The sequence below is a fragment of the Hippocampus comes genome, unplaced genomic scaffold (assembly GCF_001891065.2).
Source record: "Hippocampus comes isolate QL1 unplaced genomic scaffold, H_comes_QL1_v1.1 scaffold229, whole genome shotgun sequence".
NCBI lineage: Eukaryota > Metazoa > Chordata > Actinopteri > Syngnathiformes > Syngnathidae > Hippocampus > Hippocampus comes.
The window spans coordinates 461,969-486,498 of NW_017806060.1; the positions used below are offsets into that span (position 1 = coordinate 461,969).

The 24,530-nt window shown below is 43.0% G+C and overlaps 1 protein-coding gene across 1 annotated transcript in view; it reads left to right on the forward strand.

Moving 5' to 3' along the window:
- The window catches only part of tgfbr3 (transforming growth factor, beta receptor III), a 44,550-nt gene extending 23,668 nt beyond the window's left edge, over positions 1–20,882 (forward strand). The window contains exons 4-18 of the mRNA XM_019893123.1: positions 1,407–1,544; positions 5,670–5,856; positions 7,125–7,287; positions 7,584–7,731; positions 8,136–8,325; positions 8,913–9,053; positions 9,117–9,229; positions 9,315–9,470; positions 10,507–10,650; positions 11,261–11,449; positions 12,533–12,796; positions 12,963–13,089; positions 17,053–17,094; positions 17,208–17,318; positions 19,279–20,882. Coding sequence (XP_019748682.1) covers positions 1,407–1,544; positions 5,670–5,856; positions 7,125–7,287; positions 7,584–7,731; positions 8,136–8,325; positions 8,913–9,053; positions 9,117–9,229; positions 9,315–9,470; positions 10,507–10,650; positions 11,261–11,449; positions 12,533–12,796; positions 12,963–13,089; positions 17,053–17,094; positions 17,208–17,318; positions 19,279–19,418 — 2,253 coding nt within the window. The 3' untranslated portion in view covers positions 19,419–20,882. The remainder of the gene's footprint in view (positions 1–1,406; positions 1,545–5,669; positions 5,857–7,124; positions 7,288–7,583; positions 7,732–8,135; positions 8,326–8,912; positions 9,054–9,116; positions 9,230–9,314; positions 9,471–10,506; positions 10,651–11,260; positions 11,450–12,532; positions 12,797–12,962; positions 13,090–17,052; positions 17,095–17,207; positions 17,319–19,278) is intronic.
- Positions 20,883–24,530: the final 3,648 nt, after the last annotated feature.

A 24,530-nucleotide genomic window follows, 5' to 3' on the forward strand; every position in this document is an offset into this window, starting at 1 on the left:
GTTCTTGCCGTGGGGCATTCGCTTAGCGGCTAGCTACTAGCCACTAGCTACGCTGGCAGCTGGCGTGTGTCAATGTTAGTGTCATGAATACGTTTTTCGTTTCGGCATCCTTAATTAGTGATTGAACATGATTTCAGGATGTTTTGTTGATGTCACAGTAATGTAAAATGGCCCAACTTTAGTCAGGAAGATGAGTCAACTCCAACATAAAAGCGTGCCAAGGCATAGCTGTCCATGTGTTGTTTGGTAAACTCTGCTTTGCGCTAACTGTCCTTCTGCCCCATATATGTGCTTTACTGCCGTAAACAAAATGTACAGCGTTTTTCTTTTTTTGTTGTTGTTTTGTTTTTTTGTGCGTGTTAGCTGCGCATAACGTTCGGTGCGATCAAGTGAGCCGCCTCCTGGCAATCTGCGGTCATTTGTAGCTCCACTTGCGACACACAATGGCTTCTCTTGGCTCTTTTGTTGATGTCATTCAGGTGATTCACATCTCTGCTTTTTCTGTCTGCGCCTCCCAAACTTTTCATCTGCTCTCTCTTGCTTGCCGATGCTATCTGACGCTTGTTGTTTGCTTTTGTTGTTGCTCTCCGAGGACCAATGAGAGGGTTTTTCCACCGTCGGCACCGGGCAAGAGGGGGAAGGGGGGTGTTCAAAATATGTACGCGCACACACACACATACACACACACAAAGCATCAACTTTCTTATCTTGTTTGTTTGGAGCCTGTCTCGGTTAGATAGTTGTGATGTTTATTTTCCCCTCACTGGAACTTTTACTGATTATTTTGGGGGCTTTTTGTGCTGATAATTAGACTTTAATTGCCTCGTTTTCTGGTCACGTGACTCAGTGAAGTGCGTGTCAGAAAACAAAACAAAAGTCGTATATTTCATAAATCGAACGTTCACAAAAATCAAAATCAAAAATCCCATCGCAAAAAATGTAAATAGAAGTAATGCAGCCCTGTCACAATTAATTGTCCTGCTGCCAATATTTTAAGACCCTGCAAAGTGAATTCAGAGATTTGTTTGCAAAAAAAAAAATACTTAATGGCTAAAAAGACTGAGAACTATGTCGTACTGCATTTCGGAGTTTCAGCGTGACAGTCTTTATAGAAGTAGAACAAGCAGTATTAGAAAGAATAGAATGGCCAGCACAAGGCGCACAAATTACGTAACGGCCACTTGTGATGGCCCTTTGTTTTTCTCATCTCACAAGGCGACTGTGAAAAACGCCTTGGGAGTATCAAAATCAAAACAAAACAAAACAAAACATGAACGCTGCAGTGGAGCGAACACGCTGGCAAACTGACAACACAAACAAAGCAAATCCCACTGCATCAGCACAAATCAACTCCAAACGAGCCTGATGAGCCGATTTGGTGTGTGTGTGTGTGTTGCGCCCTGTAGGTGGAGCTGCACCTGAAGCCCATCCAGTCTCTGCTGCGCCACCAGAAGCCGCTGGTCCTGGTCCTCAACTCCCCGGAGGCACTGGTGTGGAAGGTGAAGACCGAGAGCCTCGCCCCGGGCGTCAGGCGCACCTTTCACGTGAGTTTAGCTTCGCCAAAGATGGCCACTCATCTCGTCCCCCGTTCTTGTCTTCCTTTTTTTCCATTTTTAGTGCATATGACGTTACTGTAAAGCAGGCGTGTCAAACTCAACGCCAAATCGTCGTTCAGGTTTTCCTCCTGAGGGCCGTTATGACTGTGAAACCAAATAAATGTTTATGATCGCCTCGTATTACATTAACACAACAAATGGATCAATAACTAATTTGGAAAGCAGAGGCCACCATGTATGTTCAAGTATCCGAACATTTATTTTAAAAGGGGGATTGGAAACAAAAAAAATGCTTGCAAAATCGCACCGTTTTTAAGACCATTTGCAATTTTGGCATCTTAGCAAGAAACATGAAGCCAGAGAGATTTAATAAATTGTATTCGGTGGGGGGGTTGTTTCTTTTGTAGTGTTAAAATATTCCCCATCAATCTGCCTGAACCAATTATTTCTTTAAAAAAAAAAAAAAAGACCCTTAGTAGTGCCCAATTGAGATAATTGCTTTCCAATTTAAATTTTACATTTCAAAGAACATAAACCAATTCCCCCCCAAAAATTCACAGATGTGTCATATTGCAGTTTTTTTTTTCTTTTGTAAAAAAAATAAAGTTTAAAGTATGTGGCTGCGTTCGAAACAGATGAAAGCTGTTACTCATCTGCTGCCGCGCTCGCAAGCGTCAGCGTATTTCTGCGGCGCGACCAGCCGGCTATCGTTCAGGCGTCGACGCCGAATCGGCAGCGATGACGGACGCAACGCAGCTGACGGCCGTCTTGGAGAGGCGCAAACGGCTATCTTGCCGTTTTAAACTGTTGTCTCCGTCTCGTTTGACTTCGGGTTACAGTTGCCACGCTTGAGATGTTTATTTGAATTTAAAAAAAAAAATTGCATGGTGATGAGTCGCTAACGATGATGACTCACACATTGTTTGCCAGTGAAAAGAAACAACGGATCCCAGATGCTTGACGTCTTCTTGGCTTCTTGTGGCTGTGACACATCCTTCGAGATTCTTACACAAGCGCAGCCCGCAGCGCTATTTCATGATTTAACCATTTCATGACGTCTGCGGGGGAAGTGTGAAAAAAAAAGCTAATTACGCACATGTGCATTTCTAACACCGCTTCAACGTGAACGCGACGAGACGGCTTGTCACTCGTGAGCTCTCTGCTTCTCAAATCTTTTGACAGCAATTAAAATAGGGGAGGGGCAGAGCTGACTGGCAGCTGTCAGGCAGTTCGACGGGCCAGGAAATACTCCGGTCGGTCGGGAAATTACAGACATATTCCAGATGGCCACTAGAGGGTGACACAGGAGTGGATTTTTCACTCATGTCCCATCGAACCATCGTTTCAAAAAATAAAATAAAATAAAATAAATCGGCATCCAGTTCGGCGGGCGCTCATTCGAACGCCTTTGGAAACGCTTCACAGGCCGGCGCTGTTGCTGTTGGCCACGTCGCTCTGTGTTTTTCACTTTCTTGAAAAACAGGCCCAAGTGGGGCTTTTGTTGTAAAACACGTCCTCTCCGACACTGGCCGTCAATCAGCGAGCGCTGACACCAACCCAGCGATTGTTTCTCTCCGGGGACGCGCCGGCCTTGTTGACTTGTGCGGCCGACTCCTTTGTTGCGTTGAGGTGGGAGGAGGTTGAGAGTCTTGATGGAATAAACTCTTGCCATTTTATTTTATTTATTTTTCACCGCTGGCTCGCGCTGCTCATTGTTTGTCGGCCAAGACGTTTGGTTTGGTCGGCCTCTTGGATTTGCTGTCGTTGTAATGATGGAAATAATGCAACACAGACGCGTTCAGGTTTTTATTGGAGACAGCGTTCGTTAATACTGGAACACATGGCTTTGTGTTCCGTCTGCAGTCGGATTCGATTCGCGTGCTAGCGTTCATCTGCCATTGCGTAGCGTGTCGCTTTTTGGGGGTGCATTTATGCGGAGTAACGGGTTTTGTTCCCTTCAAAGACAATTTCCAAACAATTCGCCATTGTTCTTTACAAATATGCACGTTTGGTTCTTCAATAATGCATCGCTTAGGTTCATCAAACACTCCATTTTCTGTTTACCGAAATAGGTACAGGTCATCGAAAATTTTACATTGTCACTGACATTGATCGGAAAATGTAAATTGTTGTTGTGAACATGTGTAAATTATTTATTTATTTTTAATCCAATTAATCGGTTATTCAACAGATTAATCAATTAAAATGATTACATGCTGCCCTAATTTTCTTTGACATGTACACTATAAGACATAACCTAGGTTATTATTATTTAATAGTCCTATGTACTTTATCTACATTAGGTTCATCAAATTTATTTCTTTATTTGGTTCATCCAAAAATTTTGACAAAACACATTGAACCAAGACTGTTAAATTGTCAAAAATGCATTTACGTCTATCGAAGACTTGAAAATGTAAAAAGCATTCAAGCTGGTCTTTGATGTTTCAATATTTTTCAAACATCAGCGACAATGAAATCGGTTCGATTGGTCACTTAAAAATATTGACGTTTGTCTTTGATATTTCAATATTTTTCAAGCATCAGTGACAATGAAAATCAGTTGCACTGGTCCAAGATTCAAACCCTGACCCCTCTGCGAGTGCTATGCGCTTTTTCCACCGTGCTGCCATTTTTAATCGTTGTAAGTCATTATTGCTTGTATCAACATGGCGCTCGATCGTACAGTAGAGCCCATTTATGAAGCTTACTCAAGTGCAACTAACCGTAAGTTTGCCCGCCGCGCTTCCCAGCATTTCGGGTCCCATTAGTCCGTCGGCTGGGCCTTCAGTGGCCAAAAGCGAGAGCGAATGAGGGAATGTGTGTAAAATACTTCCTTGGCTTTGCTACATCAAATTCCTGAGGTTGGAAAAGCCTGCGGCTGATTTGGCGTTCATTTGGCCCCCTCGACCCCCCCTCCCACTTTAATTCCAACTAATTACAGCCTTATTCCCTCAAATTAACTGATAAACTCGGAATGGTTTAGCGCAGACGCACCAGACGCACGTTAAACATTTCCATCATACCTGATGCGTTTTTAATCATTACCAGACGGCGGCGCGTGTCGGACCAAACGTCAAACATATTTTGTAAACGTCAAGGGCGATTGTTGGTCGAAGCTCATTTGCATGTTTTTGTAAACATCAAAGACAACTTAACATTCTCCCAAATATGACATGTATGAACTTTCTAGTAAGCAAATAAAGTAATTTAGAGTTTTATATGGATACAACGCATATTTCTGTATTTTTCGAAAACATCAAAGACGAACTCAGGTGGGTTCCTCTCTATTTTGTAAACCTCAAAGACAGTATGAGTCTTCGATTAACGTACTGTACACATTTTTTTTGAACCTCAAAGTAAAAGTAAAGAATAAGATGAATCTTAACATGTGAATTTGACAAACATCACTTCGTCTTGGATAAGTCTATACTTTGTAAACATCAAAGACAACTTCAGTGGATGAACTCAACATGCATCTTTTTTCCCCAAAACGCCAAAGACAATCTACGACATCACACTGTGCATGGTTTGTAAACGGCATTTGATGAACGTGACGTTTCGTACCTGCCTTGGAAACATCAAAGACCATCAAAGAGATTTGATTGAACACGACATACAGTCGATGTAGTTGTGTCAATATCAAGCCCAATCGGTGTATTTTGTAAACAATTGCAGGTTGAAGCAATTTCAAGTCTTAGCAGGATGTAAGCAATCTCAAAGAGAGACTTCCAAGGGAGATGTCTCATCCCCGTTGTGTTTGTCTTCTCGGAATGTGACGCTGGCTCGCTGCGAGATGAAAAGGATGCAGCGGGCTGCTTGGAGAGTGATGTTTGAACAAATGAACGATGTTTATCTCGATCAAATGAAACGCGGCCAGGCCCGGCTCCAATAAATGACAGAGTGAATGTTTCCATCATGTTATTTCTGAAACCGCTGCTTGTTTTGTTATTTGGGGGGGGTCGGTTTGTTTTTACTCCGTGCAGGATTTTTTTTTTTTTTTGTGCATCCGAAAAGTTCACAGTGCTTTATTTTTAAGCTCCCCCTGTGTTCATATTGACTGAAGTATTTGTGGTACCTGTAACACGATGTGTGTTTTCTTCCCACCTTCAGGTACCCATGGGCTCGGAGGTTCGCTTCCAGCCGGGAAACTTCTCACTCTCCTGTCAGGTCCAAAAGGAGCTGCTGCTTCCCCACGGCAACGAGCACCTCCTCGGCTGGGCACAGAAGATGTACGGGGCCGTCACCTCCTTCTCCGAGCTCAGGATGACTCAAGATATCTACATCAAAGTCGGAGAAGGTGAAATTCCCAACATTCCGCAACGCATGCCTGCAGGCTTCCTGAAGTTCTTTTTTTGAAGGCCGTGGCATGCTGTGTGAAGTTTGATCGGCATGTCTACCGTGAGTAGACCCACAAAAAAAAAACGTTTTAAAAAGCCATGCCTGCGAGGTCAAAGTAGGTAGACATTTTGGTTTGAAGTGGTTAAAAAAATAATGTCAGCCAATTTGATTTAGCAGCATGAAATTTAGGTTTGTGTCCGTCCTGACTAGGCCCACAAAAATTCTGAAGAAGCCAAAGGGCAAAGGAGGTCAGCCATTTTGGTTTGAAGGACAAACTTATGTAATCAAGCGCTTTTTAATTTTTTCTTCCATTCAGCCCCCAAAACCAGCTTCACTTAGCGACATGAAATTTGGTAGGAATATCTATCTTGAGAAGACACTCAAAAAGTTTTGGGAAGCCATGCACTAAAAAAAGGCACAGGACACACATTTTGGTTTGAAGTGGACATTTGCAAGGTGACTACAAAGATGAATTTGTCCCATTGTTTTTTGTTTGTTTGTTTTTTAAATTCACCTCCCAAAGCTACTTTTACTTAGCAGCATAAAATTTTGTAGGCATATCTATAAGAAGAAGACCCACAAAAAAGTCTCAGAAGCCAAGACTCAAGAGACGTTATCCATTTTGGTTTGAAGCAGCCATTATAGGATCATTTTTGCCATCTCCAGGGGTCTTTTAAAAGAGGAACCCACTCTGTACATTTTGTTTACCTGCGACGAAATTTGAACCATGTACACTCAACAGATGATCAATGCTACATTGTAAATAATTCAGGTTTTCGTCATTGCGCTTGGAGGGATCGTCACCATAAAGCTCGGGAGTATTGCTTCAACATGGGCATCTATGCCTCATTTTAGTCACAAGACGAAACGGTAAATTCACACAAGGTTTATTTTGCCAAATAAGGAATCGTTCATCTCACTGCACCGAGAAGGAGTTCAAACCCTTCATGCTCTCTTCAGCCGCTCTTTGATGCTGAAAACACAACAAGATTTGTTGTCTTTAGCGCTTCACGTCAAACCAAAGCTTGGGCTGTCCTGGTCGAATTTCAACCTGGAGAAAAAGTGGAGAGGACCAAATATGTACCAGATGCTATCCTTGCTCCTTCCGACCCGAAAAAAAAAAAAAACCTCTGCAAAGACACACACACACACACGGAAACACACACACGTAAATACACTCACACGGATAGAGCGTGAACATGGACTAAGCAACATCTCTTTTCTCAGATCCTCTCTTCTCCAACACGTGCAAGATCGACAACAAGTTCCTGTCCTTGAACTACCTCGGCGGCTACGTAGAGCCTCAAGCCTCCAAAGGTTGCGTCCTCTCCGCGTCCCAGCACGACCAGGAGGTCCACGTCGTAGAGCTCCAGGCACCCAATTCCAGCAGGTGAGCACACCAAACACATCGACTGTACATGCTGGATGCCGAGACGTACAGTCGATTAGAACATTCATCATGTAATTATGGTGCATTAAATATGAATAGAAAATATCCATAATGATGGAAAACAATGGTACATTAGACATGTATACACAAACTATTTAGATTATATGTGCCATTAAGGTTGTATAGACCATCAACTCTGCTAGTTTAGAAGTGTCCAGACTCAAAAAAAAGTTGTCAGTTGCTCCATTAGATTGATGTAGCACAATTTCATGATAGAGCGCCCCGTGGTTGTCTAGTGCTTTCCAGGTGGAGGTGATTGTGGAGCTACGTCCACTGGAGGACGACGCCCCGCTCCACCGTGACGTGGTCCTGCTGCTCAAATGTATCAAGTCGGTCAACTGGGTCATCAAGTCCCACAATGTGGTGGGCAAGCTCATTGTTGTGGTGAGAAGCCCACCCTCATTAAAACTTGCCGATGCGCATCCTGCCATTCATTAAATGAGAAAGGCCAACACACAAATCCACATGAACAAAACATGCAAAACAAAAAACTGCTGTAGGCCACGACTCACACTCAGATACTCACACGCAGACGAAGCAGCCAACCAGACTCCAGCTCATGACGGCACTCGCTAGGACATGAATGAATATGACCGTATAAATAGTAATTGGACTTTATCACACCACTTGTTTACTTTGCATTCTCTTTTACATACATTAAGGGGCTGGAACGAATTAATGGCACTTTAATTCATTTCCATGGGAGGAAACAACCTGAAATTGGAGGTGGGGGAAAAAAATGCTGAGTGGAATGTAAGGAGAAAAAAAAATCTTTTTTCGCCACGCAGGCTTCTGACAGTATCAGCATCAGTTCAGGTACGGAGAGGCTGATGCAAGTGTCCAAATCCCCCAAGCAGCGCTTACCGTCCGGGCCGCAAGCGCTGATCCAGTGGGCCGAGGAGCACCACTACGGCCCAGTCACCACCTACACCAACACGCCCGTGGCCAACCACTTCAACGTGTGGCTCAAACCGCAAGGTAACAAATTGGATCCTGGCCTCATAAGGTTAAAAATGTATGAAATCGATTAATTTAAGTTGTATCGAACGATTCTATTGAACTTTAGATTTGTACATTAGAGTTTTATAGATCATCAAATATGTAAATATGGTGCGTGTAGAACATTTAATATGATGCATTAGATTTGTATAAGAAGAGATTAGATTTCTGAATATGGAACATTAGTTGTATTGAACGTTCGATTCTTTTTTTTTCTTTTTTTTTCTTTTTTTTTTACTTTTAAATATATACATTTAAGTTGTATCAAACGATAAATATACGTTTGATTTCTATTGAACCTTAGATATGTACATTCCAGTTTTATGGATAATCAAATATGTAAATATGGTGCATGCAGAAAATTTAATATGATACATTAGATTTGTATAATACATTCGATTTCTGAAAATGGTACATTAGAGTTTTTGGGGTTTTTTACTTTGTGTTTCTTGAGCAATATAAAATGACAACTCTTGCAAGGAGCATGCAGCAGTTGGCTCGAACTGACTTACAGCATGTCAAATCATTTCAACGAAGTGATGAAACGAATTAAACTTGCATTCCAGACGTGTCGGACTTACCGCAGAGCATGCTACCCCCGGAGCTGTCCATCCTACGGGATTCCGGGCCGCCCCCCGGCGGACGCGGCGGGGTCTCTACGCGCCGCTCCGACCTGCCGTTCCCATTCTTTTCGCCCGTGTCGGCTGGCACTTACAGGATGTCAAATCATTTCAATGAAGTGATGAAACAAATTAAACTTGCGTTTCCAGACGTGTCGGACTTACCGCAGAGCATGCTACCCCCGGAGCTGTCCATCCTACGGGATTCCGGGCCGCCCCCCGGCGGACGCGGCGGGGTCTCTACGCGCCGCTCCGACCTCCCGGTCCCATTCTGGAACGTCACTGGACTCTTTATTCGGGAAATGTCCCGAAAAAAAAAATTGCCAATTGTTGTTGTCATGCAATTAGGCCAATGGATTTGCGCACGCCAACCTGACGCTTCAAGACCCACAATGCAAAGCGGTGGTCAACGCCACCCACTACACATTGGAGACGCCGCTCAACGGGTGCCAGACCACCGTGTACCCCCTGCTGGGAACGTCCAACGCCCTTCACATCAACACCGTGAGTTTGCTTTTGGTTGTTTATTCAATACATTTATGAGAAGAAGGTCAGCTGACTCCTGGGTAAAAGTCATGCGACCTTTTACCTTTTATTTATTGTTGTAAAAAATTGTTGGATTTTCATTTTAAAATGTCATCTTTTGAGGAAAAGTCATGCTACCTTTTACCTTTTATTTATTTGTTGGATTTTCATTTTAAAATGTCATCTTTTGAGAATTGTCACGACTTTGTCAAAACAATGTTTTTTCCAAGATTTTAGGGGAGGAAAAGTCAGATGAAAACGTTTTGTTTTGAATTTGTGATCCTGTGAGAATAAAGTCATAATTTTATGGGGGGGGGGTTGTTTTGAAAAAAATTGTCTTTATAAAAACTTTTATTATAGTTTTTTATGAAAAAAAATCCAAGAAAATGAATTAGGAGTAAAAAGAGTTTTGTTTTGAAAAAAATGTCTTTATAAAAACTTTTATTATTGTTTTTTATGAAAAAAAAATCCAAGAAAATGAATTAGGAGTAAAAAGTTATCTTTTTAGAATCCAGAATTCATGTTATATTTGAAAATGTGCACTTTTTGAAGGATCTTTGCTTTCAAGAAACTCATCTTAGGATGTATCATGAACTCTTGTGTGTTTACGAGGTTTGCGAGGTTTGACCTCTGTTATCTGTTTGCTCATCCTGCTCGCCGTCCGTCGCCTGTCTGACTGCAATTTTAACAATCTGGGCTTGCGTCCAAGTGTCGCTTTTGTGTAGCGCCGGGATGAACTTTGAACCCTGCTCCAAAAGAGATGAATTGTCACTCCGTGGATCCCACATGACCTCCTCTGGGGGCGTTCAGTGCAACAGGAAGCTGACAAATTCCTCAATGCGGCTCGTGTGTGATGCTCATTTATCATCAGTTTATTTTTATTTCAGTTTTTGACTGACCCGACCCCAGATAAGCAGGGGAAAATGAATAGATGGATGGATAGCTGGATAGTTTTGACTGATTGAAGGCTCACCAGGCTAATAGAGGCTATACATTTTTTTTTTCTTTCTGTCAGGTCCTGATAAGTCACAGCGAGTCAAAGGATGGGAGCGGCGGGCCGCTGGAGTACGAGGACCAGGAATCAGGAGAAGTCCTCTTCCCCAGAGGGACTTTGGACCTGGAAAGATTCCCGCCCAGAGATCAGCTGTCAAGCGTAACGGTATTAGACCCCTCAACAACAACTCTGTGCTCTCACTTTGTGTTTACGGGTTGTTATTAGTCTTAGGCCATGTAAATGTCCTCCTATAGTGGTAAACAAGATTGACTTGAAGACACCCCACGAGAATATTTTGGACAAAAATTTGGGGGGAGAAAATAGAGTTAGAGCGACATGAAAGTTATGCCTAGTCGTGCATTTTGCATTTGAAGCAGCCGTTTTAGGCTCAATTTAGTCATTTTCAGGGGTCTTTCAAGGGTGTGAATTTGTCCTCTGGATGGTTTGGATTATTCAGCCACAAAAAACTGTTTCACTTAACAACATGAAATTAAGTAGGCATGACGATTATGAGCAGACCCACAAAAAAGTCGGAGGAAGCCGCCGGGCGTAAGAGACACAAGAATTGAGAGATGTCGGTTTCAAGTGGCCATTTTTGGGGTCCTTTTGATCATTTTTGGGATCCTCAAAAGGCATGGAAAGTTGGGCATTTTGGGTCAAAGTGACAATTTTTGGGTCATGTTTACCTTTTCTCGGGAACTTAAAGAATGTTGTTGCTCAAGTATCTTGTTGGATCAACACAATCTGATCTGATGTTTGTCTTGTCTCCTCCCAGTTCAACTGCACGTACCGACGGGAAAGCAAGAAAATCCCGGGGGCGGCGCCCAAGAAGGTCCCGGAAAGCGGTGCGGTCCGACCCGTCAACTTAACATTTAGCATGGATCTGTACGACGCGCCGCCCACCAACCAGCCGTCCCGCCAGGCCTTCAACACCGTCTTGCACAACCAGCGGGTTTTCGTGGAGGTTTGTGCACATCTCTTTTCTCGCCGGGGTCACTTTCTCCCTCCCTGAGGAGGTGGTTAATGCGAATCCAAAATATAAATTATTCCATCCATTTTCCAATCCGCTTTATCCTCACAAGGGTCGCAGGGGGGCGGGGTTGCTGGACCCTATTCAAATCAACATTGCCAATTGAAATGATTGGAAGTGCCATGAATCCATTCCCGTCTCACCAAAACACCAACCTTTTTTTTCTCATAACATGATTCTTGATACATTTTTTTGACATAGTCCCTTTTTTTTTTCTCCCTGGGAAAAAACAGTGAAAAAAAAATCAAGGCAATTATCATGAGCATGAATCATTCAGAAATGTTGTGGTCTCTCTCCCCCACAAATAGCAGGGGTCCAACATAGCACATATGGTCGAACTACTTTGCTCGTATCACCAAGTCAACAACACGGGTTCATGTGTATTAACTCAAAAGACATCATCTGCTTTTTCTTCTCAACATTCGCTTGTCTCGCGACCCGAGCAAAAAGTTCGAACCAAGTGAAGTTCATTCGAAGTGCTTCAAGCCAAGTAACTGATCACTTGAAAAATCATCTGAAGTGCAGTAACTAAGTATTCGGACTTGGCCACCACCGCTTCATCGGTTCACTTTCTTGTATCCACGCAAATATTTACTTGGAGAAGGTCAAGGGAGAGGTGGCACACGCTGGCCTTTTGAAGCAGCGATTCATGACGCTATCAGCGAGAGCCAACAAAAGATCCCTGTGTGTTCGCCGCCAGCTTCTTCGCCGTCAGAAGTGGCACCATGCTGAGAGCCGACCCCGAGCACGCAAGGTGCGCTCGCAGGAAAAGGACCTCTTTTGTTTCTTGAGCTCTTTTCGCTTCAACGCGACTCTCTGAAGAGTTCACCGGGGCCTTTGCTGGCCTTGAGTGTACCAAGTTCAGAGACGATCAGATTGAAATTGTGGGGAAAAGTTATGCTCTGACATTTTCAACTTGAAGCTCTAATTTTTATCCGAGGAAGATCCGGCGGGACAACCCGCAGCACCTAGGCAAGACGATAAGTGAATGGGATACAAATATTTGACGTTTTTCAGATCACGTCAACGTCAGACGACGCCGACGTGGGCTTCAACATCCTGTCGTGCTTCGTTTCGCCCGACGCCAACCCCAAAGTGGAGTCGCCCTACGCGCTCATCGAGACAGTTTGTCCCACCGACGACTCGCTGCGCTTCCGTCAACACGCGCAGAAGGACAAGAAGAGCTTCAGCTTCACCTTCAAGTCCGACTTGAACGCGTCGCGGCTCTTCCTGCACTGCAAGATGGCGCCGTGCGCAGACACCAATCCTCAACTAGCACCGGTACGCTCCCTGACGCCCCCCGGTGGTAAAACATTGTATTGGTTGGTTGGCTTCGAATGTCAAGTTTCTCCGTAAACGGCAGTGCCCGTGTGAAAGGGGTTACTCCCGAAGCTCCGGTTTGATTGTCAACTCTTTTCCCGTTGTTGTTTTTTGTGCTTTTGGTCAGTGCGTGGACGCAAGCTGGGCGTGCGACTCCTTGAAAGTAGAAGACATCCTGAACATGATGATGAACGCCAGGACCAGCAGCAAAGCTCTGCTGGTCCTGGACGGGAACCACGCACCCCGCGTGACAGGTCAGGATGCTAACGCGACAGGAGCGCCGTCCGGGGTGCTATTTGGAGGGGTTGTTGTGATGATTTCAAAAGGTATTCCTGTACAAAAGGTTTACTCGAAGCTCCTTTGAAAGTCTTTAGCTTTTGAACTTTACACTTGCACCAAGTGCTTTTCGGTACATGTGGAAAGTAAAAGTACATTTTGTAGCCCGTGACTTGACTTTGGCTTTCTTTATTTGGCTTCCCTTCCCGATACTTGGCTCTCGGCTACTCTACATTTACTTTATTCTGCTTAGGATACTTTTACTCTTGCCTTACTGTACTTTGTGACTTTATGCGTTGCTTAATGACTGCACTTGTACTTTTTAACTTTGCTTTCTTGTACTTTTCCTGAAGTCTGCCTCACTCTACAGCTGCTTCACTTTGGGCTACTTTCCTCGGCTTTTGTCCACTTGTACTTATATGTTGACTTTTAGTTGACTTTACTCCAGTCTGATTTACCGCCCTCTACTCTGCTTTTACTTTGCTTTATTTTACTCCGTGCTCCTTTAATCCTACTTTTACTTGAATGCATTTTTGCTTCGCGCTGATTTAATTTTCTTGACTTTGTTTTACTCTGCTTTCACACTTCACTTGGTTTTACTGTACTTTTACTTGAAGCCGTTACTTTACTGTACTTTTACTTCACGCTACTTTGCTTGACTTCTATCTTGTCTTGTTGACACTACCTTTACTTTACGCTTCTTTGCTTCTACTCTCGCCTGATTGTACTTTTACGCCAAACTACGTTGCTTTTACTTTACTGTTCTTTCACTTTACTCTGGTCTGGTCTGCACGTATACTTTTGCTGTATTTTTACTGCTTTGCATTGCTTAACACGCATTGCTTCACTCCTCTGTTTTTACTCTGCTTGACTGTATTTGACTGTCCCTTATTCACAGGGCAGAATCCATATGTCAGTGAAATTTACAGCCGGACAGTTATTCTATGTTTAATTACCTACCGCTGCTTTCATAGGCGGTCGAATCTCCCGTACGCGTGCGGCTGTTGTGCAGTGTGTGAGTGATAAGCTCAGTGTGAAGTCAGAAGTGAAGTCACACGTCGGCGAACGTCACCTCCCGTACATCTGCTCCTCATTACGTGTCATCATCTGCCTGTTTACATCAACCAGTTGTACACAAACGCGCGTGTGTGTGCGTGTGTGTGTGTGTGTGTGTGTGTGTGTGTGTGTGTGTGTGTGTGTGTGTGTGTGTGTGTGTGTGTGTGTGTGGCTGAGGCCCAGCTTTTGGCTGCTGGCTCACGATGAGGGAGAGCTGGAAAAAGGAGTCATACGAGCACTAAGCTCCAGTTGTTTTCACTTAGCGGCTTCGGCAAAAAAATCCCCCCTCACCCATCCACTCCAGTGTGTGCACGCGGTGAGAGTGTGCGCGTTAGTCCTTGAAGATCACTCCTTATTTAGCCAGTCATCCAACTCCGTCAGGGGATAATCCTGACCCCCACCCCTCTCGCGCACACACACACACACACACACACACACTTCATGTAACAGCCATCACCTTTTGGAGGTGTCCATACGATGATGTCACGAGCACCCTCCACCCCCCACCACCACCACTGACTCAACCCTACATTTATCTTCTTCACACTATTTTGCGCGTAACTTTTTTTTTTTTTTTTTTTTTTTTTGTCCTGACATTTACTTTGCTTTGCTCGACTTTTTACTTGGATCGGCATAAATTTTGCTTTGCTTTGCTTTAATGCTTTGCCATTATTTTACATTGCTTGACGCTACTTTAGTTGGCTTTACTTCACGAGACCTGACTTTGCTTTATTTCACGCTCCCTTTATTCAGCTACTTTAGCATTACATAACTTTGCTTTACTTTTATTTTACTCTACGTTGGTTCACTTTTGCTTTACTTCACGCAACTTGACTCTGCTTTTTTTCTTTACTTCACTTGCCATTCTGTAATTCTCAATTTTCCTCTCCTTTAACCTGCTTTACAATTGCTCTCCTTGAGTCTGCTTTATTTGCTTCAACTCACTCTGCTGGTTTTACTCTACTTTGCTTCGCTTTACGCTGGTTTGCTCTGCTTTACTCCACTACTGCGACTTTACTTTCACCCATCTTTAGTCTAGCGGTCTTGGATAGAACCCCCAGTCATTAAGGCACTCGATCTGACGCTGGAAACCAATCCTCTAAAAATTTTTACAAATTGCAGTGAGATGTATTGACGTGAGCTTTAGCCGTTGCTACGTTTGCCAAAGGTAGCCGAATGTCTTTCAGTTTCTTGCTCTCTTGTAGACTGGATAAAAAAAATTCTAATTATACGACGTGTTAGTCGCCAAGGTTTCCATGAAGGAAGTCTCGTAGCGTGAGCAGAAACCCGGAGGAACGTCGCCTACCGACATTGGCGAATTTACGACATTTGTATTTTTCTGCCGTCTCGGAGCGGTAGTGCCAGTGTTGACGTTGGACGGGCCGGCGTTTCATTCCTGGGGAGCACGCGGCAAGACGCGGTGGTGAGCATGTCGCTAAGCTAGCTGGAAAAAGGGCCCCCATTGTGCCAGGCTTTAGTCCCCACCGGCGCAGAGAGATGTCCGATGACAGTGTAGCGCTCACTTCCTGGTTCTCCTCCAATCACAAGTCGCATACCAAGATGATCATACAGTGCCGTCAGGAACTTGCGAAATGTCGGAATATTTACAACAACATGATAACCCAAATAAAAATAAAATAAATCTTCAGCCCCCAAAGCAAATCACTTTGGAGCATGAAATTTGGGAAGCACGTCTCTCATGAGTAGGCCCATGAAAAAATAATTCAAGAAGCCATGGATTTAAATATACGGGGAGTCTGCCATTTTGCGTCTAATCGGCCATTTTAGGCTCAATTTGGTAATTTCCAGGAGTCCTTGAACCACAAACCTGTCCTGTGAAATACTTTTGAAAATATAGCCCCCCCCAAAGCCAGTTTGACTTAACAGCATGACATTTGGGAAGCATGCGTGTCATGAGTAGACCCACCAAAAAGTCTCAAGAAACCGTGGACGAAAACAAACAGGAGGTCTGCGTTTTTGGTTTGAGGTAGCCTTTGTGGGGTCCTCTTTGGCCTTTCAAGGGCCCCTTCAAAAATGAACTTAGCCGTGATATTTTGTCTGATTGCTCCCAAAATCAAACCAGCTATACGAGACAGATGGACAAAACTATTTTTTTTCATTTTGCCAGTGCAAGTGGGCGGAGTATGTCAGCAAAGTTTGATGACTATCCATACCCCCCGCCCCCACAAAAAACAAGCACATGGCCCTTTTGACATACCCGACTCGATGCAGCCCGTTGAACACTGGAACATCGACATTTGCGAGGCTCGCATTCCAAGGCTGCAGGGAACAGATAACCCGGGTTGTGCTGTTGATGTGAGCGAAGGCGTCCTCCAGTGATGACCTGTAATCTCTCTGGCCTAATGAAAAACACAACGTCTAAGAATAGAGGCCATTGTGCTCTGGCGAAACTTGGACCCGCGCCAGGCCACATCATGGCCAAAGCGCCGAGGTTCATCGCTCAAGATCCCGACAGCACATTCCAAAGAGAAGAGCTTCATCAGCAGCGGGCATATCAGCCTGTTAGAACATTAGCTCACCGGATCACATTGGACAACTTTATTCTCACTTACTTATTTCTCACTATATTTTGTATCGATTTTTTTGTATTTTTTTATGTTTTTGGATACATTTATGTATTTAGATAATTTTGTATTTTTTCCTGTCTTATAAATATTCAGGTATTTTAATACATTGTTTTTTTTTTGTATATTTTCCTGTTTTTGTTTTACGATATTTTTTACATATTTTTTAAAAAGTCATATATTTATATACTGCATATATATTAATAAACATATCCTTTGTTTTACGATATTTTCTACATATTTTTTAAAAAGTCATATTTATATACTGCATATATATTAATAAACATATCTGTTTTCCAGATACACCATCACAAGCAGGCCCTGATGACCCCACTAATAAAAGTGAGTGTCTTTTTAAAACACTTAAGTGGAACGTGCACACACATGCATTGACAACCTTGCATAAAAAGGCGATGATAGCCAAATTTCTTACTCATCCAATTTTGTTTGTCCAGACACGGCGGCGCACCTACTAGACACGCCGACGGTGGTGGGGATCGCCTTCGCCGCCTTCGCCATCGGCGCTCTGCTGACAGGAGCGCTTTGGTTCATCTACTCGCACACAGGTGAGTGCTCTTAAGGAAAACAGAAGCTTGCGCAAGGAATGCGAGGAGTGGCAGAAATGCGGCCAAACATCCTGCGGCGCACAATAACACGCACCGCGACGACTTCCCGTTACGCGGTGGTGAGGGCCCGCTCGTCTTTCCTGCCTTTGAATGTTGTCAGCGATATTCTTCGCATGGAAATTCCCCCCGTTTGGATTGCGTGAGCTCCTGCAGGAAAAAACTTACAATCTGTGCTCTTCATGCCAAGATCTTCCTTCTTCCTGTGTCACCCCCAGGACCCTTGACCAGGAAGGGAGAGGTTGATAGTGCAATCGCGCTTGTTCTCATGACGGTCGCAGGCAGAGAGGGAGACTCCAGTTGACTCAAATCAGTGTTTTGGATGACAAACAAAAAAAGATTTGACCTGTCCTGTGCTGTCCTGTGCCATATCGTTGCGATGGGTCAGAAACCCTGTTTGTCCAAGTGTTTTAAATTCATGCTATTGGTCTGTCCCCACGTGGCTGTTGCTCTATCACAACACTGACAACATTTAAAAGTTAACGTTCACTTGGGAACAATTCTCTTGCATGCACTTCAATACTTTCGGAAAACTTGATGGGTCAGTGGTCTGGATTACAAAGCCATTCAAGTCCAATCCTGTTCTATCATTTTCTTCCTGAAAGAGTTTAGTTCCTTGCTCAGGACTCCTGTCCTTTCCCATCCTGTCCTATTTACTGCTTCCTCACATTTTGTTTTACTGCCTGGCATGCTACCCCTTCCTCTTTACTACTTGCTACATCCCAACATCACATGCTTTTGTCCTGCTTGCCCTTGTCTTCACACCTTGTCCTGTTCTGTCCCATCTCATCTTATTTGCGACCTTCTTGACATTGTGAGATTTAGTTTTACTGTTGTTGTTTTCTCTTCTCTTTTCCTCTTTTCTCTCTGTTGAATAGGACAGTTTTTTTAAAAAAAAGGAAAGCTAGCATCCAGTCTGGGACAATAAATTAGGAACAGTGACTGTGGACAAGGCACAGGTGCAAGAAGACAAAGTTTTTCATTCATCTTGCGTGAAATTACCTTACAAGGCAATATTGATCCCGCCTAAAAATATCCTGGCTTTCTGAGTGTTCAAGCAGCAAAACAGAGCAAGTGAGCATCCCCCCCTCCCAGACATAAACGCCTTATGCTTCATTTTTTTTTTTTTTTTTTTTTTACCCCATCTCAGCTGGACACCATACAAGGTCTTCAGCTTTCAATAGGCTGAATGTTTGACACTTTGCTCATTAAGTGCTTAACAAAGTTTTTCTTTTTTTTAAACACTTTTTGTTAGACTATGTGGCCAGCAGTCCAAACACGCAGCGGTGATGTCATGAAAACATTTGCGTTTAATAGCAGCACTAGTGGATGCCATGTCCTGCTCGCTGGCTGACGCTCACATGCTAACGTCAGTTACTGTTTGCTTCTGACTACATGAGGAGCATCTGCGATCCGAGATCTGGATCATTATGATGATAACAACACTCACTTTTTGGATATAAAATAGGTGCAGTGTGGTTGTCTGACTAACCGTGTATGAAAAACAGAGATGCTCTTTGGTCGTGCTAGCTGGCTAAAGCTAGAGATAACCACATAACACAAGATCTTTTTCACCGATAAAGATAATAACTGTTGATTGACACGAATTGTGTAAAGTAGAATGGTTGTGCTACTCAGCTAAATCTGTGAATGTAAAATGGAGGTGCACTATATTGGTGATAGCTGGCTAAAGCTAATGCGTAAGACTGGTCATGCTAAAACTGCTGAGGTTAAGATTACTTTAAATTTGTCAACTACAGTGGTCCTGTTCCCTGGCTAAAGCTAACATAAATATTTCTTTTTCAATAATTTTGATTGTCGATCATCATTTCTTGGTTGTTATTTGTGCGAGATTAAAATTCGCATGAATCTATTAATCCTGTGTTCCCGTTGTTGCTTCCAGGAGGGACTGCTACGGTGGCAGCGACGGAAGAGGTGACCAAGGAGGTCCAAAAATGTCCGCCTGCTTCAGAGAACAGCAGCGCCGGCCACAGCATCGGCAGCACCCAGAGCACACCCTGTTCCAGTAGCAGCACGGCATAGCGGATGGAAAAAACCCAGGCCGGACCCTTCCCGCCCTCCTGCCTGGGTCCGAAAGACTAAAAGAACTCGGGGTGCTGTAACATCCGGGAAGGCGGGACCACATCCTGAACGAGGCGGGACTTGTGGCCTTCTCCGAGTTCATGCTATACGTCCAAAGAGTTTTGCACCCGACACCATGATGAAATTTATCGAACAGAAAGTCAGACAGACATTTCAGGATGCAATCCAGGGCTCAGATTTTGACAACCTCCTGATAGTAATTTGCGATATTGCCATCAAATGTGGGAGGTGAAGAAGTGGCTGCGAAGACCCGACTGTAAAAAATTAAAAAGCCGTGGGGGGTACACACCATCCTCACTAATGGATGTGAAATTGGGTGGCCATGTCTGTATAACGTTTCAACGATACATGCAAGTGAACAGGAAATCAATGGCTATTTTGTTTTCGTTTTAGTCGGCCGTTTCAGGGCGCCATGAAAAATGTAATTCTCGTAAAAAAATTCATACTTTAACAAAGTCTCAAAAGGGAATTGGTCCAACTAAGGCCCACTCGGAACCTAGTATACGTGAAAAATAGCTGATGCTAAATCGCTAGTCAACACATAGCATGAACAGAAAGACTTGTTTTTAGCAAGCTAATCCAGTAACGCAGGATGTGATCGGAACGGAAGAACCACTACTGGTCTTGAAAATGGTGGTATGTAAAGAAAAGCTGTCAGTTTTGAATGTAAACAGAAGTTTGAAAATGCCAAATAATGTGAAAGACAAATGTGAAGACATACTGATGACAACACAGTTTTATACGCCTTTCTTTCCTCTTTCGCCGTATGGTAAACAAGTGCCTTTGATACAGGAGTATGAAGCTAAGCTAAACTAGCTAAATTTATGACGTTTTATTTTTTTATCCAATGAACTGGTGTTGTTTGTAGATTTTCTTTTTTTCCCAGAATGAGACGAAAAGGGGGGCACTGCACAGTCGGATCCTTCGCATTATTAGCATTTTAGCAATCCCCTGGCCGAAACAGTTTCCTTTGTGTTAAGCTAGGCTAACAGTCCCCGACCCTGAGTGATTCTGATCTTCTCATCTCGTTCTTGGAAAGAAAGCAGGTGAGGACAAAATTTCATTTGATACCACTCAGAGTCAGATCACTAGCATTCTTTGCTTCCCCACTTAAAAAAAAAAAAAAAAAAACATGAAACACTCTTTGCAATTCAAAATGACGGCCTATTTCATAAGTTTTATCTACTGTAGTTAGTTCCTTTGTTTCACTTTTTCAAAAATGACAGAAAAACGTTGATATAACTCAAAGTCGGATCATTAGCATTGTTAGCCTTATTAGCTTTTCCCCACTAAACGTCACCAGTCTGACAAAGTCAAGCTGTTTGACCTCTGCAAAGCTTAACTACGCTATCTTCCTGTCCAACTTACTGAAGAATGATACCAGTCTTCTCTTCTTGTTCTGGGAAAAAAAGAAAATGAGATTCAAATGTCATAAGTGTCCTTATATCTATATATATCTATATATAGATAGATAGACAGACAGATAGATATATATCTCTATCTATATATATAGATAGAGAGAGAGAGAGATCTCTCTCTATATATAGAGAGAGAGAGAGATATACACGCTTTGTCCTGTAAATGTGTGTGAATATTGTAAATAGTTTAAAAAGGTTGAATGTGACACTCACGTGTTTGTCCTGTACCATTTCATATCCGTTCCTTACGTCCTTTTTTTCCTGAATGATGGGTTTGTCAATCATGGCGGGAAAATTCCGTTCTGATAATTCGCTAATGCGATATAGTTCACTTTCTCTTAGCCAGTTCCAAAATGCAAATCTAAGTTAAGACTAAATAAATACCGCTTAGCCAGTGGTTGCCTCGATGAATCATCGATGATTAGATCAAATTTGGAACACTTCTTTGACGGGGGGTTCCAAACAAAAACGTAACAAATATCAGCATGTTTGTTGTCAATTTGGTGTGCAGCACTTTTTTTAACAAATATAAATACAAACATAATTGATGTTGTTTAAAAAATAGATAACGAAGCCACCTCAGTTTTACGAATATTTGCACCATGGTCTTTGTTTGTTTGTTGTAATACTTGTTGAATGTAAACATGTATAAAGAGGGAGGAGAGTATAGGACGTGTGTGTGTGTGTGTGTGTGCATAAAAAAAATATTTGGGAATATATTTAGCCAGAGGAATTTTATATGCTGAAGTACTGTGAATTGCGATCATCACATTTTATGAGGGATTTATGAGTCTTTTTTTTTTTTACATCTTTATTCAATGTAACCAGGATGTAATTTGTATAAAGAATTTTCATCTATTTTGCTTTCCTATATTTTCATGTACAAACTGTTACAAAGCTCAAAATAAATGTACCAAAATATTCTACTTCAATTTAAATAATTTGCAAAGTGTGCTGATGATCCCTCCTTCATAAAGTTGGCCAATCAGGAATTAGCTGTTGAGAAGGTGCCCGAAAAATCCAGTTTTGATATGCTTACAACTGATTGTGATTGCGGCGTTGTTTTGAACAGGATGCGGTGGGGTAGGGGTGCGGGGTCTACAGAGTTTAAGGTTGTGGGTGTTGAAAACAATGAGCTGTTAAAATGACGTCTTTGGAGTTTCGACTGTTGAGAGCTCATAATGGGCTACAGACCATGTGGAGCCGGTGGGGTTTTAAAAGGGGGGCGCTGGCCACAGGGGAAGTTTGGCGGGGGGTTCACCCCCAAACTTGAAGGCTCCGTGTTCTCAATAACGTCACTTTTTGAAAATCCTGAATCCTGCGGACCTATTTCGGTAGAATTGTTTGTGCTTTCAGTACTTTTAGAGAATGAATCACTTTCTCCAATGATACTGGATTCACACACACACACACACACATATATATGTATTTATTTTTTGTTAAACTACTGTTTTCTGTAATGATACAATCGTCAGCTGTATCACTTTTTCTAATGATACAGCATAGATCCACTCATAAAAATAACGATATCACCATGTATCACTATATCCTCGTCTAATGATGTAGACTCGACACACCATCATCAAATACAGATCTTGCTACATCAGTTGCTCTCATTAAACTATATCACATTTATCATATCATATTTTCTCTGATGATTGTGTCAATGCTCTGTCAGCTACAATAACTTTGAATCGTTTTTAAAATGAGAATTATTTTATTCTAAGAATAAAGTGAAGTATTTTACATACACATCATAAAACCTCAGTATGACCCATCCCGTCTGTCTGTTTTAGAAATCAAACTGTACCCTGGCTTCTCCACGAACAAAAAAATAAGGACAATTTCTGGAAGATGCATCCCTGAACAGCCCCTGTTCCTAATCATCTGTCCATTTCACATTGCTAATGGGAGTGAAGAGAAGTCATGTTGGTGTTATTGTAAGGAAATATTAGATATTTAAATGCTAATTATGACTTGGGTGGTTGGGGGGGGGGGGGGGGGCTTGCATGTCAACAAATCCCAGAAAATGGCCGATTGTTGTACATTCATCTTTTCCACTAAAGCGCGGTCCAAAAACAAAAACAAAAAAAAAACATGGCCAGGCAGCCAGCGAGAGTCACGGGAGCGGGCCAAGACTTCATTAAGGTTTGTTTTTCCACGCCAGCCGCCGAGTGCACCAAACCAAATACGAGAGGCCAAGCTTGCTTCTCCTAAACGCATCCAGATGTCTGCTCACCATCCCAGAGGGAAAAAAAAAAAAAACACTCTGATTGGTCGCCTGGAAGCAGCAGCTGATCAGGCAACGTCGTCATCCACAAAAACACATGTGAGATTTACAGCCCGAGGACGCACTGAAAGGTGAGCACTCCAGAAAAACGCAACTGGAATGGCAGCTCATACTTATGCCAAGCTACACGGTGTACTGTAGGAAAAAAAAAAAAAAACAGGAATAGCCACTCACGCTAATGCTTAGCTACATTATATAAACCCAAAAAGACACACCGAGAATAGCAGCGAACATTTATGCTAAGCTACACTGTGTAGCCTTCTAAAAAGTACAAAAAAATCTACACTGAGCGCCGTCAACTGATGAATGTTGACAAAAAAAAAAAAATCAGGGTGTGGCCTGTGCCATTAACGACAACTTCGAAACTTTTAACGATGCTTCGAGACCACGCGCGAATGTTTGGGAAAGTGTTTGTGAAAGACAGATGGCGACTGTTAGCGGTTGTAGGACAGTATTGCGAAGATTAGCTACTATTCGCCGCGCCTTTGCCATTGTTTGGGACCTTTTGCCAACTTTTGGAGTAGCAGGCACGCACACGCTTCATATTATTTTGCACGTCTCGTTTTTTTTCACTATAAAAGGAACATTGTCGGTTTTACAAGATGCTTGTCATGAACTGTATATAGATATAAACATATGCTAGCGGTTGAGTCTGCTTTCTGCTCTGGATGTTATCTCCACGAAGGAAAGCTTCTGGAAAAACTCTGTTTTGCTCATCACGCCGACAAGGACGCCGTTTGCTCACATCTGGCAACGGAATGAACTCCGATAAACGAGCCCGATGAGTACGAATGGTCCTGCTGGTTTCCCGTTGTCAGGACAACAACAACGCCGGGATGATTTTTCCACACGCCGCTCGTGCGCCTGCAAGGGAAAAGCATCAGGGCCCGAATTTCATTGATTTATTTTTCTGAAAAGTCAAGATGTCCAGCGCCTCACCTCATCCTCACCCCTTCTCTCCGAGGGGCACCGCTGAGCCTCCCCACACCGTCGACCACGGCCCACTTTCACGCTCGTCTATCCATTTCAATAACAGACACACTCGCCCTGCTTTTCAGAATACCTGAACTGCCTTCCATTTCTTTTGGTTTCTTCCACAACGTTCACTTATGTTTGGAGCAAGAAGCAAGGACAAGTTCGTCGTCCGAAAGACCCCTAGAAATGGCCAAAATGACCCCAGAATTGTAGGACAAAAACTCAGAACCTTTCCAATTTAGCATCATCTGTCTGTAAACGAGAGACTAACTTGGGAGCAATACAGTTCTTCTTTGAAAGAACCTGCAAATGGCCAAAAACTTCACATAGGAAGGCCGGAGCCCGGATTTGAACCTTGGACCTCTGTAC